The 13990-nt window shown below is 39.3% G+C and overlaps 1 protein-coding gene across 1 annotated transcript in view; it reads right to left on the minus strand.

Annotated features, from left to right (window-relative positions):
- Positions 1–5244: 5244 nt before the first annotated feature.
- Positions 5245–13990, minus strand: part of TUBGCP3 (tubulin gamma complex component 3) — a 48792-nt gene continuing 40046 nt past the window's right edge. Inside the window, exons 14-22 of the mRNA XM_085053086.1 lie at positions 13749–13938; positions 12331–12466; positions 11593–11661; positions 10700–10835; positions 9314–9402; positions 9043–9174; positions 8522–8662; positions 7859–7975; positions 5245–6374 (exon numbers count right to left, since the gene is read on the minus strand). Coding sequence (XP_084909212.1) covers positions 6216–6374; positions 7859–7975; positions 8522–8662; positions 9043–9174; positions 9314–9402; positions 10700–10835; positions 11593–11661; positions 12331–12466; positions 13749–13938 — 1169 coding nt within the window. The 3' untranslated portion in view covers positions 5245–6215. The remainder of the gene's footprint in view (positions 6375–7858; positions 7976–8521; positions 8663–9042; positions 9175–9313; positions 9403–10699; positions 10836–11592; positions 11662–12330; positions 12467–13748; positions 13939–13990) is intronic.

Below are 13990 nucleotides of genomic sequence, written 5' to 3' on the forward strand. Positions count from 1 at the left end.
AGAATTCAAAACTCATATAAAAACCAAAGTATCCCGGATTATGAGGCCACAGCTTAAAATGCATCATTTGCAATTCTCCGCTGTCCTCTAAAGGCTGCTTCAGGAATTTCAGTCTCTGAGTTTGAAAAGTAAAGCGATTCTACTCTGTATCCATGTACTAGAGCACAGGTCAGTGGGTCCAAGAAATGTGAGAAATTTATGAAGAGCTTCAGCTGGAGCTCTGCAAGGCACTGCAAAAGATTGGTCTGACCAGGGGCACAGGGTGGCCCTGTCTGTGAGGTGTGTCACACAGCACTGGCAGCATCACTGGCTCTGGCAACGTATGGGACCAGCAGGATGTCTATAATTCTGCATCATGACACAGTTTGTTCTGCTGGTGAGATTTGGAAGTCCCTCAGCATGGCCAGGTGCCTGCTGCAAAATGGAATTTTCATTCAAATCAGCTTGCCAAAATTGAACCAACAATTTTGATCTTGTTTGGTACCTTCCTACTCTTTTAAAGAAGATTTTGAGGAGTTTTTTACTTATAAAGGAGAAAGGTCAAGCTTACAATAAGCCTGCAGTTGTACAATTACCTATTAAGAAGCCCTCTAGGTTAAGCCACAAGTGCCTGTAAACTTCCTCTATGCAGCTATTTCTTCTGAGTCACAGTATTGCCCTTTTACAGTCTTAATTAAGGAAATGGTAACATTTATTATTTTATTTTGCTTCCTGGTTACCATCCAATTACTCTTTTTTGCAATTATTTCCTATTCTGTTATTAATGTCTGTTTTGATCTTTTGATTTGAAGGAGCTTTCATTAGATTTTCAGAACATTTTGCCTGTGAAATATTGGAACTTGTGCATATGTTCTAACTCTGGGATAAGTCTGGATCTGATTCTGGCTTTGTCTTAAAGTTTAGTGTTAATGAAGTTGCAATGTGTGGAAATTCTGCTTTTCTCACTTATCAAAGAACATTTTCACCCTGTATTTCATGTTCTCTTTATGCTTTCTGTTCACCACTAAATGGTGCAATATCATTTCTCTCCATCTGATGGTTCAATTGCTTTTCTAGAGAATTTTAGTTTCTTCCTTTTCTACCCATCATAATATGCTCCAAATCTTATTTTTACACACCAGGTTGTTAAAGGAATGCTCCCATTTGCCTGTTTAATTACTGTTGCAAGGCTGGCTGTAATTTGCTTGTTTCTTTATGCTCATCAGCACAGTTCAACAAAAAAGAGAGGTAAAAGTCAGTACAAATACCCTCTTTTAAGGAGTGAATGCAGTGCCTTGTTAGAAAGCAAAGCAGAAAACTGTGTTCTTAGCCTCCCTCTCAGTAATTTTTGGAAAAATTTTAAAGGGAGATGAAGTGGCCTTGAGCGGTTTTGGGAACTGAAGAAGTGCGAGGTATCCTAGATGTCTAACTTGTTCTTGTGGCAGGTAACTAAAATGCAAATAATTCATTTTCTGTGGCATCAGAACAATTCATACATGGGGTAATCACCTTGTGACAGCTTTATCCTATCATATCTTTTAATATTCAGACTGATGATAATAGTCACTCCAATTGCATTTTCTATACCCTAATGTTTAGTTAACTTAATTGCTGTTCTGATAACTTCTGAAGGAAAACATTTAACATAATTTTCTCCACAAAGAGCTAAGGTAAATTAACTGCGCAGTGATAGAAATTTCACCTCCTACACTCCTCAGATTTTTCTTGGTATGTTTTTCTTTCTCTGCTCTTTCCTGAGCATCTCTTTGGCCACCATTTGATGCCTTTCAGGATTCCTGCTCTCTTCTCTGCCCTTCTCTCCTTTTGTGAATGAATCTCCATCTCTTTGGTTTCTTTAACTCTCCTGACCTCTGTGTTCTCTCTGACCCCATACACCTCTGGTCAGCTTTGGCTTTTCACCTGCACTTGACTCTCTATTTCCACTCATGTGGCACTCAGGTTTTAGTCCAATGATATTATGAAAGAATGTACAATACTGGGTAGAGTCAAAGTGTTAACAAAAAGCTAACTCTGGGACAAAAAGAAAAAATAAATACTGACTGAGGTACCTATGCTGCTCTTCTGGTGAAACAGAGTAAGCACCAAGCTAATCCTTATGAGTGATTCTCATGCCTTAAAGTCTGCATTGCATCAAGCTAACAAAAATAGTTAAAATACTGCATCAGGGAGCCTGTTACTTTAGGGAGTCTGAGTGGTGCATACCTTAAATTCATAGTATTTCTTGTCAACATAAAAATGTGTTTTCATTATATTTTAAAATTGTGGTTCAGCAAGCCCTCGGAATGATATATGACTTGTTAAATCAATGGCAGCAGAAACTTTTCACTCTGAACAACTGCTGCTGTTTAAAAAAGAGAGTATTTTACTCTCTTTAACAGTTTATTGTTATCCTTGGTATTGTAAGTAATCTTGTTTTGTTAAATAGGGTAGAGCAGGCAATTGCCTTTGTAGAAACCAGACAGAATTATTTCCTCTGACTTCTGAAACAGCAAGTTCTTTTATCTTTCCTGGCTCTACTTGCCAATATTTGCACATCTCTTGTAGCTCTCCCAACTTTTCCTCTCTCCAGTTAGCAGAATCTTATTAGAGGTTAAAGCGGTATTTTAGATTTCAAGTAGCCAAAAGACTTTTCAAAATTAATGAGGCACTTTGAAGTAGTCCCTGAGCATCCTTATGGGAGTATGAAATATGTTCTGTCATCTCTGAGGCTGCTCGTTCAGGCAAAAATTGAAATGAGCACAAATGTGCACACCCATAGCTTGTTTCTAAGGGCAGCATTAGGAAATATTCATGCAAGATCACAGATGACTCCAATCTTTTACGTGTAGAATTTTTAAATAAAGCTTCAATTTCCAGTCCAAACACCTTTTTTTTGTTTTTTAATAATTTCTTACCTTTCAGCTCTTAGTGTGTTTAAAAAGTTACATATGTACTTGAAGAGTGTCCTCAATACTGAAAGTCATTGTTAGATGCAGCATGCTGGAAGTTACAGCTTCACAGTGACCAAAGATAATTGGCCACTCTTGATATGAATGCTATTTGAAAAGGTTGAAAAAGTTCTTGCTCAAAACATGAACACCTTACATATATGACAGGAGGAAGATGAAATCCTTCCACAACTAATTTAAATAAATCTTGTAGATACAGGCTTTTTAAATAGATGGGGTGCTCCTGTGTAAGGTTGGGAGACCCTTGGCATTTATTCACTGCATCTGCTGTAAGAGGAGAAAATCCACAAGGCCTTGACTGAATAGAATCACTTAAATAAAACTGGATTATGATTATATTCTGTCCTTGATCTCCTACCCTAAGCCGATAACTAATTCACTGGAAAATACATTATATCATGAGCTTCTGCATGTCCTAGTGGATCCTTCTAAGACACTAAATTTCATCATACTGTACCCTGATGCAGCTGAGCTGTTGAAACTTTCACAGGGAGATCAAATTTTCAGGACTTTTTTTTCAGAGTTCATATTGGTTAAGACATTATTTCCCTTCAGTTAGCAGGACAATATCTCTTGTAGTTTAAAAGAATAAATGTTTTCCAGCTCTTTTCGGGTATTGATTATATTGGTGGCACCACGTGGATAGCCCTTCACCCAGAAGAGTGTTGCATATTGTATGACATGCTAAGTTGGGTGATAGTTTCATTAGTTTCTGTATTTCTACTTTTACTGCCTTTTTTCCAAAATTTCTTTAGGCCTTGGCAACCCTGAAAAGTTAGGGGCAAGCATGAAGGCTCAGTTGGCAATGGCCCTGGGGTAGGATACAGTGAGGAGCTGGGCTTGTTCCAGTGTGGAAACATGGCTGGAGACATAGACCCACAGCTCTATTTTTGTTTTCAGACACTGTAACTCTACAAGAACACTGAAATCACCAGCCAGAAGCCATGCATTACACACCTAACAAAATAAAGAACTGCCTTGTATACTAAATGTGTTACTAAGAATTATTCTTTGACTGTAGTATATAAACTATTGAAAAATAAAGTAAAAAGGTGAAAATCTATGTTTCTCCTCAGAAATACACCTTAACTGTGCTGCTGCCACCCACCTCAAGCAAAGCCACTTGTGCAGTCACAGCAGCAGGAGACTGTCACTGTGTACATTTATGTAGAATTCAGTATTGGTCTTTGGGCACAAGTGAAATGTAAGATTTCTCTCACTTTTGTTAGGAATTGTTGAATCCATTAGTCCAACAGAGGTGAGATTGTCACAAGAAAACTGGTGTAGATTGAAATAAACATAACAGCTGCCAGGTTAGAGGGTAAGAGACTGGTGTTCACCCAAAAAGGAGTATGAAGACAATGGCAGATCACACTGGTCCCCTCAGCCTGGCAGTCACAGCAACTCCTGCAACAGTGAAGCCTTTTCCCAGATCAACTAGTTTCTATAAAATCACCACAAAATGATCACTCCCAGCATAGCCACTACTGAGGATTTCCTAGGTACTGCTGGATTCATTTTAGCAGCAAAGAGAATTTAATCTTCCTCTGGAACTTGTTGGAACTAGAGGACATCAGTGCTGCCTCTCTGGCTTCTGACTTGTAATGTAACACATCTCAACCCAAAGGCCAAAATAGTGCCCATGCAGCTCTTTTATTCCTAAGTTTTGGTCAAAACAAAAATCAAATAATCTTTGCAGTTCCTCCAGACTTTACAAAAATATGCTACCATCACACCTGCAAAAATGGAGTTACACCCACCTGTGAAATGATCCAAACTCAGTATCCTTCAGCTTTCCCTTGGCTCACTGAGTGCCACTGGCTTGAGTCCATCCTTGCTTACAGCTGAAATGCTGCCTGCACACTACACCCAGTGACAGTACTGCACCAGCAGGGCACAGGGTTAAAAGCCTTGTATGTTTTAACAAAAGCAAGGATTCTGAGGCCTGCATGACAGGAATCCTGGTGTCCAGAGAGCAAACCAACAAGTCCAGGGCTGCAAGTCAGCACATCATCCCAATCAGAGTTCACTGCCTAACCTGCAGGGCCTGGCAGGTGCCTCTGCCTGCCAAGGGTTCAAGCAGAGTAGGGGCAAAAGGCAAAAAAGGCCACAGAGCTGGTTGATCTGAGGGTAACTGTTAATTAATGAACTGCACACAACTCTCAGTGCAGGTAAGATTAGTACTCAAATCCCACAATGGGAAGGGATCTGCAAATCAGTATGCTTCTAAATGGAAGCTTCTCCTTTCTTAACCTGTGAAAAAATCATAAACTTTCAATTACAAAAAGCAACACACTTGTTTGAAAGATAATTGTGTTTTTATTTTTCTAAGCTTGCACTTGTGGAACATAGTAAATGACCTGATATAATGACAACTTAGCAAAAGAAGAATCCCCCTCTCCCCAACATCTGGACAGCAATATATAAATATTTACAATGAAAAAAATAGGAAAGAGAATGAATTCAACATTAGCCAAGTCAGTTTGTTTCCACATATCTGTTTTTGAAAATTAATTATTCAATCTTAACCAACACTTTCCTTCACTGAACTGAGGCTTCAACCTCATTTTAGATCTTATGTGCAACAGATACACTCCTGACTCTGCTTCTACAGTTTGTTTCTGTACAGTACCCACAGAATTTCCCCACTAAATTTTTATTCCAGGTTTTTAACTTTGAAAACAACAGAAAAATTAAATATAAGTTTATGTCTCCTGATACAAAGTTTCTCACACAGTCAAACACATCACAACACTGAAAATCAGCATAACGAAATGCTGTATAGCTTCTTAACAAGGACAATAGGTCTGGGTCCTGATCTGTTTGCTTTAACAAAAGCTCTCTTCAAATAGAACAAGTACATATAGAAAAAATAACCTTCTTATTTTCTTGTTAAAAAAGGAAATGGTGCTTTCTATAAACAAAAGATGTGATTTCTTTGACACAGAAATAAGTTACAGTGGAAAAAGCTCAGAAAGCTTCAAATAAAGTTGGCATTTGTTTAAAAGGATGATTTAACAAGTTGATTGGATGACGTTCAATCAGCCCATTCAGTCTGGTAATTCTAGAAACATCAGTGTAAAAAACCCTGCGTTTTTTGCTCTCTGCCAGACAACGTCACACAATCACACGACTGAAAACATGTTGCCTGCAGCAATGGTAGACACCGATCACACAGTTTGGTTGCACTATGTCACTGCTGATTGCTGTGTCCAAGGAGAGCTCCCACAGCCTGCAGATGTTGCACTGCCACCCTGAGCAGCCATGTCACATGTGGGAGCTGCGCCTGCCCCGCGTGCCCAGCGACACACGCAGCCGTGGCTCCCTGGCCTTGTAGTGCTCGTTGAAGTCCAGTCTGAAGCTGAGGAAACGAAGGCTCTCGTCTGAACTGGTTGTCAGCAGGACTAAAAATTGCTGGACAATTCCCTGAAGGAGAAAGAAAAAAACAAATGGCAGCTAAGAAAACATCCCTGGTGTGTTTTGCACAAAATGCCAGGTGGTGCACAGACCTGGTAAAGAGGCAGAGAGAACCTGGGAAAAGACAAGCACAAGGGTTCATATCCAACTGTTAACAAATCAGTTATGCTGGATTCATTCTGTAAAAACCCAGAGCCTCACTTTTATCTTCAAAATATCTGCTATGCATGTCAGAGACTACAGAGCAAACAGCTTGGTCTATTCAAGTGTGCTCCCCACTCCCTGTGCCCTGCCAACACCATTCATCTCTCTGAAGGCTCACAGACTGCAGAGCAGCTACCTCTGTGTGCCACTGCCTGGAACAGCACTCAGAATCCAACCTGGGCCATCAGGAGACCTCACCTTCTGTCCATGTTGCAGGTACAATGCCATCCAGGCCAGCATTAGAGCACTGCTGGCTTCAAACATACCCATTTGATGTGGGTTGTACAGCTGCACGTGGCACCCCAGAACAGCAGAGCATGTGCCCAGTGGGGCAGTCAAGTGCTACAGACCCAGCTAGACTGCACTTGGGGCAATTTGATGGGGGATTTGCACTTGGCATGTGGGCAGCACATTTCTGCATCCCACCTTCCCATTTGGCTCTAGCCACACCATGGCAGGAGCCCTGCAGTATACAGGAAAGGAGAGGGCTGGGAGGGTGGGAAGACTCACTTGAAGAGCTCATTCCTAATCTCCACCAAATATTAACACGGACATGACCATAACTAGAGCACTCCATTACTTCCAGAGATGGCCAAGGCTAGCCAGAGCAGTCCTGTATGGAAAGTCCATAGTAGGGCTCAGCATGAATACAGTCCAAGCAGGCAAAACCTACATTGCCAACTTGTAGCAATCTTGTTGAGCACATAAACTACAGTTTATTTACAACCTACACTTCAAGATTAGGCTCATTTTTCTGGGGAATGGTAGCTTTCACAGATATAACAAATTAAGACAAAGCCAGAATAAATAAATTATTATAGAAGACAGCCTTCACATGTCCCACCAAACATCCACTGCCCCCATCAGTGAGCTTCAAATTAAGTGTTGGGTTAGGCAAGGCCCTTAATAAGAAACTTTCTGCAGTCTTTAATAGCAATGACTTGCAAAGACAGTGAGAAAGAATTCCTTCTCCATTCCAGTTTATCTTTTCCCCTCAGACTACACCAAAAGAAGCTATTACTTTCACTACTGGAGGAAGAAAACAACTTACATCAAACAACTCTTCTCCTTTGTCAGGGGAACATAAATGATCACAAAACCTTTGACTAGTAAGGACAGTAAATACAGGCTTATAAGCAGAGATGGAAAAAACAAGGACCTAGATCTACAAACTGCACACACATGAATACAGATGCTCAATATTTGCAAGTAGAATACCTACTCAATATTTGAAATTCATTTCTACACAAAGCTCAGTGTATTTAAAAAACACATCATTTATGAGGCACCTGGTAAAAGTGTGTGAGTATTCGCAGCTGTGAGCACATTTTAGGTATTGAGTCTTGAAATTCTTTAATCCTCTTGTTCTCTTCTTCCTCTTCTGATGCAGTTACACCCCACTTGCCCTACACAGAAACCAAACAAGAGGTCAAGCATCACATGATTCAAATTGCTAACTGGGTCACCTTCTGCCCAGCTACATCAGGTTTATGAAAAACAACCACTGCCATAGACAACCAAATACAGAGCCTCCAATATGGAAACTATCCAGTCCCCTTTGGTAGTTGTACAGCCCATGAAAGAAATCAAAGATCAGCAAAGCAGGCAAGTTCCACACCAACACTGCATGTCAGTCTCACAGCAGGGAAGCAGACACAGAGTTACAGCATCTTTTGCAAAAGGGTTCCATTTACTTTATCTAAAAGAGCTCTAAATTTTTCATCCTGCAAAGTTCAGTAAAGAAATCAACTCAGATTTTGGGCAAGACAAATCAAAAACACCACTCAGCACTTTTGCTAGAAGTCACTAGCAACTGCTGACTTTTACATCTGTCCCAACCACTTTTGCATTTTTGCTGTATCTCTACATGGTATCTAAAATTCTCCATGTGTCCAAAGGCAAGTGTATCTGACTAAATTAATTTTCACATTCTAGTAATATCCTTACTGCACCTCAAGCTCACGCTGTTTTTTCCTCTCTTCAAATTGCAATCTCAGCTGCAGCTCCTCCAGAGCAGCTCTGTACATTGCATCTTGGGCATTCTGGAGCTCAATGATCTGATCAAAAACTGCTCGAAGCTGGTTGAGGAGTACCTGTGAGACAAGCAACAACATAATTAAACAGTTGTACAGCACAAGAGTTTTATGTTACCATTTTCCAGAACATGAGTAAATTAAAAAAAAAAACAACCTTTTTTACACACAGCTAGAGAGACTGTTTTGCAAAGCCCTAAGTCAGTTGTTTCATGGTCACACAGCTTCTCAGGACCAAAAACAACTGGCTCACACTACAGTTTTATTATCAACATATGTCACTACATCTGGGCAGCACATACAGAACCTACCCTTATAAAATCTTATATTAGAGGAATAAGAATTACTTTTCCCTTTACTCTTAAATGTAAAAGAAGGTGATTCCTAATATATATGCCAAGATCATAGAGTTACAATTTAATGCAAAGGAGAAGGCTTACCCTGGAATCACTATCCAGCAAGCACCGAGCTATGATAGTGTCCAGAAAAACTTCATGAGCTGCAATGATGTGATCCAAGTCCTGTGCTTGTTGGACCTTATTCCAGAGTTCATCCCATGAACATTCAAGCACCTGGAGCAATGACACAGGACTGAGCTGTTGTGATTTGCTACATGACAATCTCTTGAAAATTTAAGACACATAAGACATATGTGACATAAGACATAAGAACATTAAAAGTGCTTCATTTTCCAAGTAAATAATTGTATACCTCAAATGTAATGTAATACTGCATTTGATGAATGAAATGGACCATTTCTGATGCCAGAACGTGACACTGATGCAGCACCCCAGAAAGCTCTGTAAAAAATCCAAGGAGATAGTATGTTAAAGTCTGCAAGGACAAGCACAGCCACCAAATCAGCTTGGCAAATTTTTTTCCACCCAACAAAATACTTCATAACACAGCCACTAATCTTAGATGGTAGCAGCAATACTGGCTGGCACAGAGGAGCAAAGAACATTGCACAATTACCTCCTAGAAAATGTGAGCCAAAGAAGACACCACCTGTGTGCTAAGAGTGCCGAAACAAGCTTTCTGTTGAAAACATAACAGATGAAACCTGGGCAATTGGAGACAGCTACAGTCAGAAGACCCTCAGGTGAGGGGAATATAATCTGTTAACTGCACGCCAGCCTCAAAGGCAAGAGAAACCAAGAATGCAATAAAAACCACTATTTTCCAGACACTGAACACTGTTTTCCAGTGAAACAAGCACTTACTTGGGACAGGGAAATGACAGTGAACATCCTATCTCAGAAAAGCAGAAAGGAAACCTGTTTATCTTGCACCATTCCAGATACCAGCCTTGTGCACTAAAGCAGACTTTTACAAGAGCTTGTTTCCCAGTGACCTTCTGAGGCCAAGTGTCCTCTGCCACCCACCAAGGGCTCTTAATTATAAAACAATAAATTTGTAAATATTACTATGTCATAAAGAAGCATAACTCTCACTTATTTTTTACTGAAGGAAATTTGGATAGATTAAAAAAAGTCAAGAGTGAGCCAGTACAGATGCTCACAAATAGGTCTATATTCTCTAGCTGAGAAATAGGATCAAAAAGTCCCAGTCCCAGAGCCACTACACTTCAGAGCTTTCCTATTTCTTCTCAAACATCTTTCTATTCTTAGCCTCTTCTGTTCTTAGCTAAATAAAAGCAAAGGGAATAAGTGAAGGTAAAATTAGTAAATTCAGAACTGTGTCTGTATGAGACTTAAGAGTTAACAGACAGCACAAGAAAGAGGGAGACACAGGGTACAAATAGAAAGGCATCAAGGAAGATGAATAGGAAGGAATGAAAAAGTTACAGTCTCACAACTGGGCCAGCATAAAGATACTTGTGTTAGTGCAACTTTTCAAGACAGGGACCAAGGATTAAGTAAAACAACAAATAGGAAACTCCCATTTACAATTAGGTTATTTTACCTTCCTCATCATCACCATCATCTACTGTTAAACAGCCAGTCAAGAGGAGCACAAAAATACAAAATTATTCTGAACATAATTCATTTTTTTCCCCTCAAAACACAGTTTAAAATAAGATGTAGTCATCTAAATCCATTTTACAGGCATGTCATCCATTTGGACACCTCTCACCTGGCATGCTTTTCAGTAGCTTTGCATTGCACATGTGTCCTTTCCATATATCAGTAAGAATATACTCCATTCTCTTTGCTCTCCAAAGAAAATTAAATACTCTTAGATAGTGGCTCATGCACTCACGTGTAAATACCTACAAAACAAAGAAAATATCAGTGCAAATTAATAGACATACCATATATCCTGAAGTACCAAGAATTTCTTCCCAGTCTGTCTTGTCTGATCCATGGAGTTTATTGGTAAATATTGAAAAAAGTTTCCTGGATATCCCAGAAGTTTTGGAAAGATCCTCCCTTGAGGGCTGAACAGCTGCCTAGCATTCAAGTACACAGAGGACACTGCTGGAAGTGTAAAAAGGGGGAAACAAAGCCTACGCCTCTTTTAAAACTACATACAAATATCCCTTCTCCTGGTCAGACTCACAGTTTGTCCTGCTTAAAAATGAGTTCTTTACAGGTTCTTTATAGAGGCTAAATACATTCTGAAAAACAGTGCAACTATCTGTCAAATGCTGCTTAAATAGCTTAAGTAAGTTCTCCACAAACACTTTCTTCATTTCCTTGCAAATTATCCCAAATTAGCATCTACAGACTAGTAATAATGAAAGAATAGGAGCATTCAATATATTAACTACTTGCTAAAAACTCTGCTGGAATAAACACATTACTGATTTTCAGTAATGCTTGTTTTAAATGTAGCTTTTCAGCACTCACAGGTAAGAGCTGAGATTTTTTTCTTAACTGATGATATAATGGGTGCATCCTAGATGCAAAAAACAATCTCTCTGATCTCACATTCCAGAACAAAAAATGATTACTTGAATCAAAAAATACTTAGCAATTTAATTCAGCACTCAAGACACGGTCAGAGCCAGCAGTGTATGACTTTACCGTTGCTATTGGCCCATCAACATGATAGTCCAAGCTGAAGACATCCCATCCAGTGTCCCCAGGAGATACCTGCATTAGAAAGATATGCTACTTTCAGTGCATAATCAGAGCATACTGATGCTGAAGACCAACTATTGCTTACTCCTTCATTCTCAAGGTCCTACGAGCAAACAAGTATTCACATCAACAAGATATACATGAGTTGCTTGTTCAAAGTAGCTGATTAAGCAAAAATTGATCAAACCCTTTGATACAAGGATGACACTCATCTCACACAAATACTGATGTTTGTAATGTCAATGTTTCTCCATTGAACCTAGTAAAGGAAAATAAATGTAAGGTAAAATTTCTTTGGCATCTGAAATCTGAAAGAGACTTATTTCAGATGCTATAGTTCATCACTTAAGCCTCACTTCTAGGAATTAAGCTTTCAAAGTTTCAGCATCAGGGTCACCAGCATCAATTTCTGTTGGGCCCCAAATACTCAACCTTGTGTTGTCAATAGCTGTAAACCCACATCTTGAAATACAACTAGACAATAGACAGGGAAGGGGAAAAGAAGACTCATTAAATGACATTTATTTTATTCAAAATAAACGTCAGTGGAAAGGAAGGGAGGAAATGTATTCATATACACATATGTAAGTTTTGTTTCCTATAGATGTCTGCATGTATACACACACACACACACACACACAAAGGTATGTTTTAGGTTAGAGTCACCATGATGCAACAGACCTCCAGAAGTCGAACATCCAATCGCTTGAGAATCTCAGGATTATCGAACTGGGCATTCGTTGCCCTCACTGCTGTTTCCAGGATTCCAGTTAGATTATGCTGATATAAGGTTGTAGCTGGTCGTGCAAGCTCAGGCCTGGTAGTTATGAAACAGTCATAGCACATTACAGATATACACTGCAGCAGCAAATTCAGTAGTAATTGCAGCACACAGCAAAATCCTTTTCTAACAGACATTCAAAACGTCCCATATTGCTCTTTCAGTCTTAACCATGAAGAAAATCAGTGAGCAAAATATTTGTGCAGAGTATGAGCAGAATATGTGTATTCATATGCAGCTATGCTCCTGACATTAGCCTGAGGAATAACTTAATCCTCATTTAATGCCAGTAATTCGAAGTTACCAGAATTGCTAGTTTACCTAGTCTGTAATTTGGGTCGCATTCATATCTAAAATGAGGCAGATTACATCATTAGCATATCAAACCAATAATTTCACTTCAGTTTTGAGAAACTTACTAATAGCCATCTCATGGGCTCAGAAGTGCTGGCAGAAGCACAGAAACCTACCCCCTCCACATAACTTAAACTTTCCAAAGAGCTGCAACATGCAACTCTTGTACTACCCCTCTCCCCCTCAGATCAGTAGTGGAAAGCCTCTCACTCCTTCTGCCTCAAATGCAATACTGACTCTATCATAAACCAACCTCATTCTGCTTCACATTAAAAAGCATGGTCATGTAAAACCACCAGCTGACAATGTTGATTTTGATTTACAAACAAGTTAATGAAAGCTCTATTACAAAGCCTGTCTTCTAGACCAAAGAAAAGCTTTGCAAACAATGTTTCTGATTGACTAAGTTTCTTATAAAACACCAGCACATAAAAGTGAGCTTGCAAATACACTTTAAGAACTGGAATCAGTAGTTGAGGGCGCACCTGAGTGCTTAAAACAGAAGCTGGTGAGGAATCAATCAGATTTTTAAAATTGCATTGAGATTTTGCACAATGTTTTGGACCAAACACCTCCAAAATATAGAGGCCTAACAATCCCAGCAGTGCTAACCAGTGGCATTAAGAGCAGCAGAACTTTTCTGCTTAAACTTGCTGACAGGAGCAAGAGAAGTGCCAACATCCTCCAGGCTGTCACAGGGCTGGCATAAAGATACTTATATTAGTGCAACTTTTCAAGACTTTGTGAAATGGTACTGTATGTACTTCTTATCAAAAAGGAAGAACAAACTTTAAGCCTCAGGGTCAAAGAAATTAAACCCAAAATAGAATTTAAAAGTTATTACTCAAAGGTTTAATTGAAAAAGGTACTTAGAGGGTCCTCTTCAAAAAGCAAAACAGTTTCTGTGCTGATCATGCACAGAATCATCAGAAATTCAACATAATTATCCTTCCTATTGTCTTACTTGAGCAAGTCCATTAAATGCCTGATAAAGTCTCCTTGACCAAGTAACAAGTAGCGCCTCATGGCCTGCATGTGTTCCAGCAAATTGTACTTCTTATTGAGAACATCCAGCAGGTATTTGCTGGTTTCGAAATAAGCTGCATCGATTTTCTCTTGAAATGCGTTTTCCAGATCTGTGAACAAATCAGCCGCTAGAAGAAAATAAAAATTAAAACTAAATTAGTAGTTTTCCAAAACTAAGGC

The sequence above is a fragment of the Lichenostomus cassidix genome, chromosome 1, assembly GCF_008360975.1.
Source record: "Lichenostomus cassidix isolate B80296 chromosome 1, HeHo_3.0, whole genome shotgun sequence".
NCBI lineage: Eukaryota > Metazoa > Chordata > Aves > Passeriformes > Meliphagidae > Lichenostomus > Lichenostomus cassidix.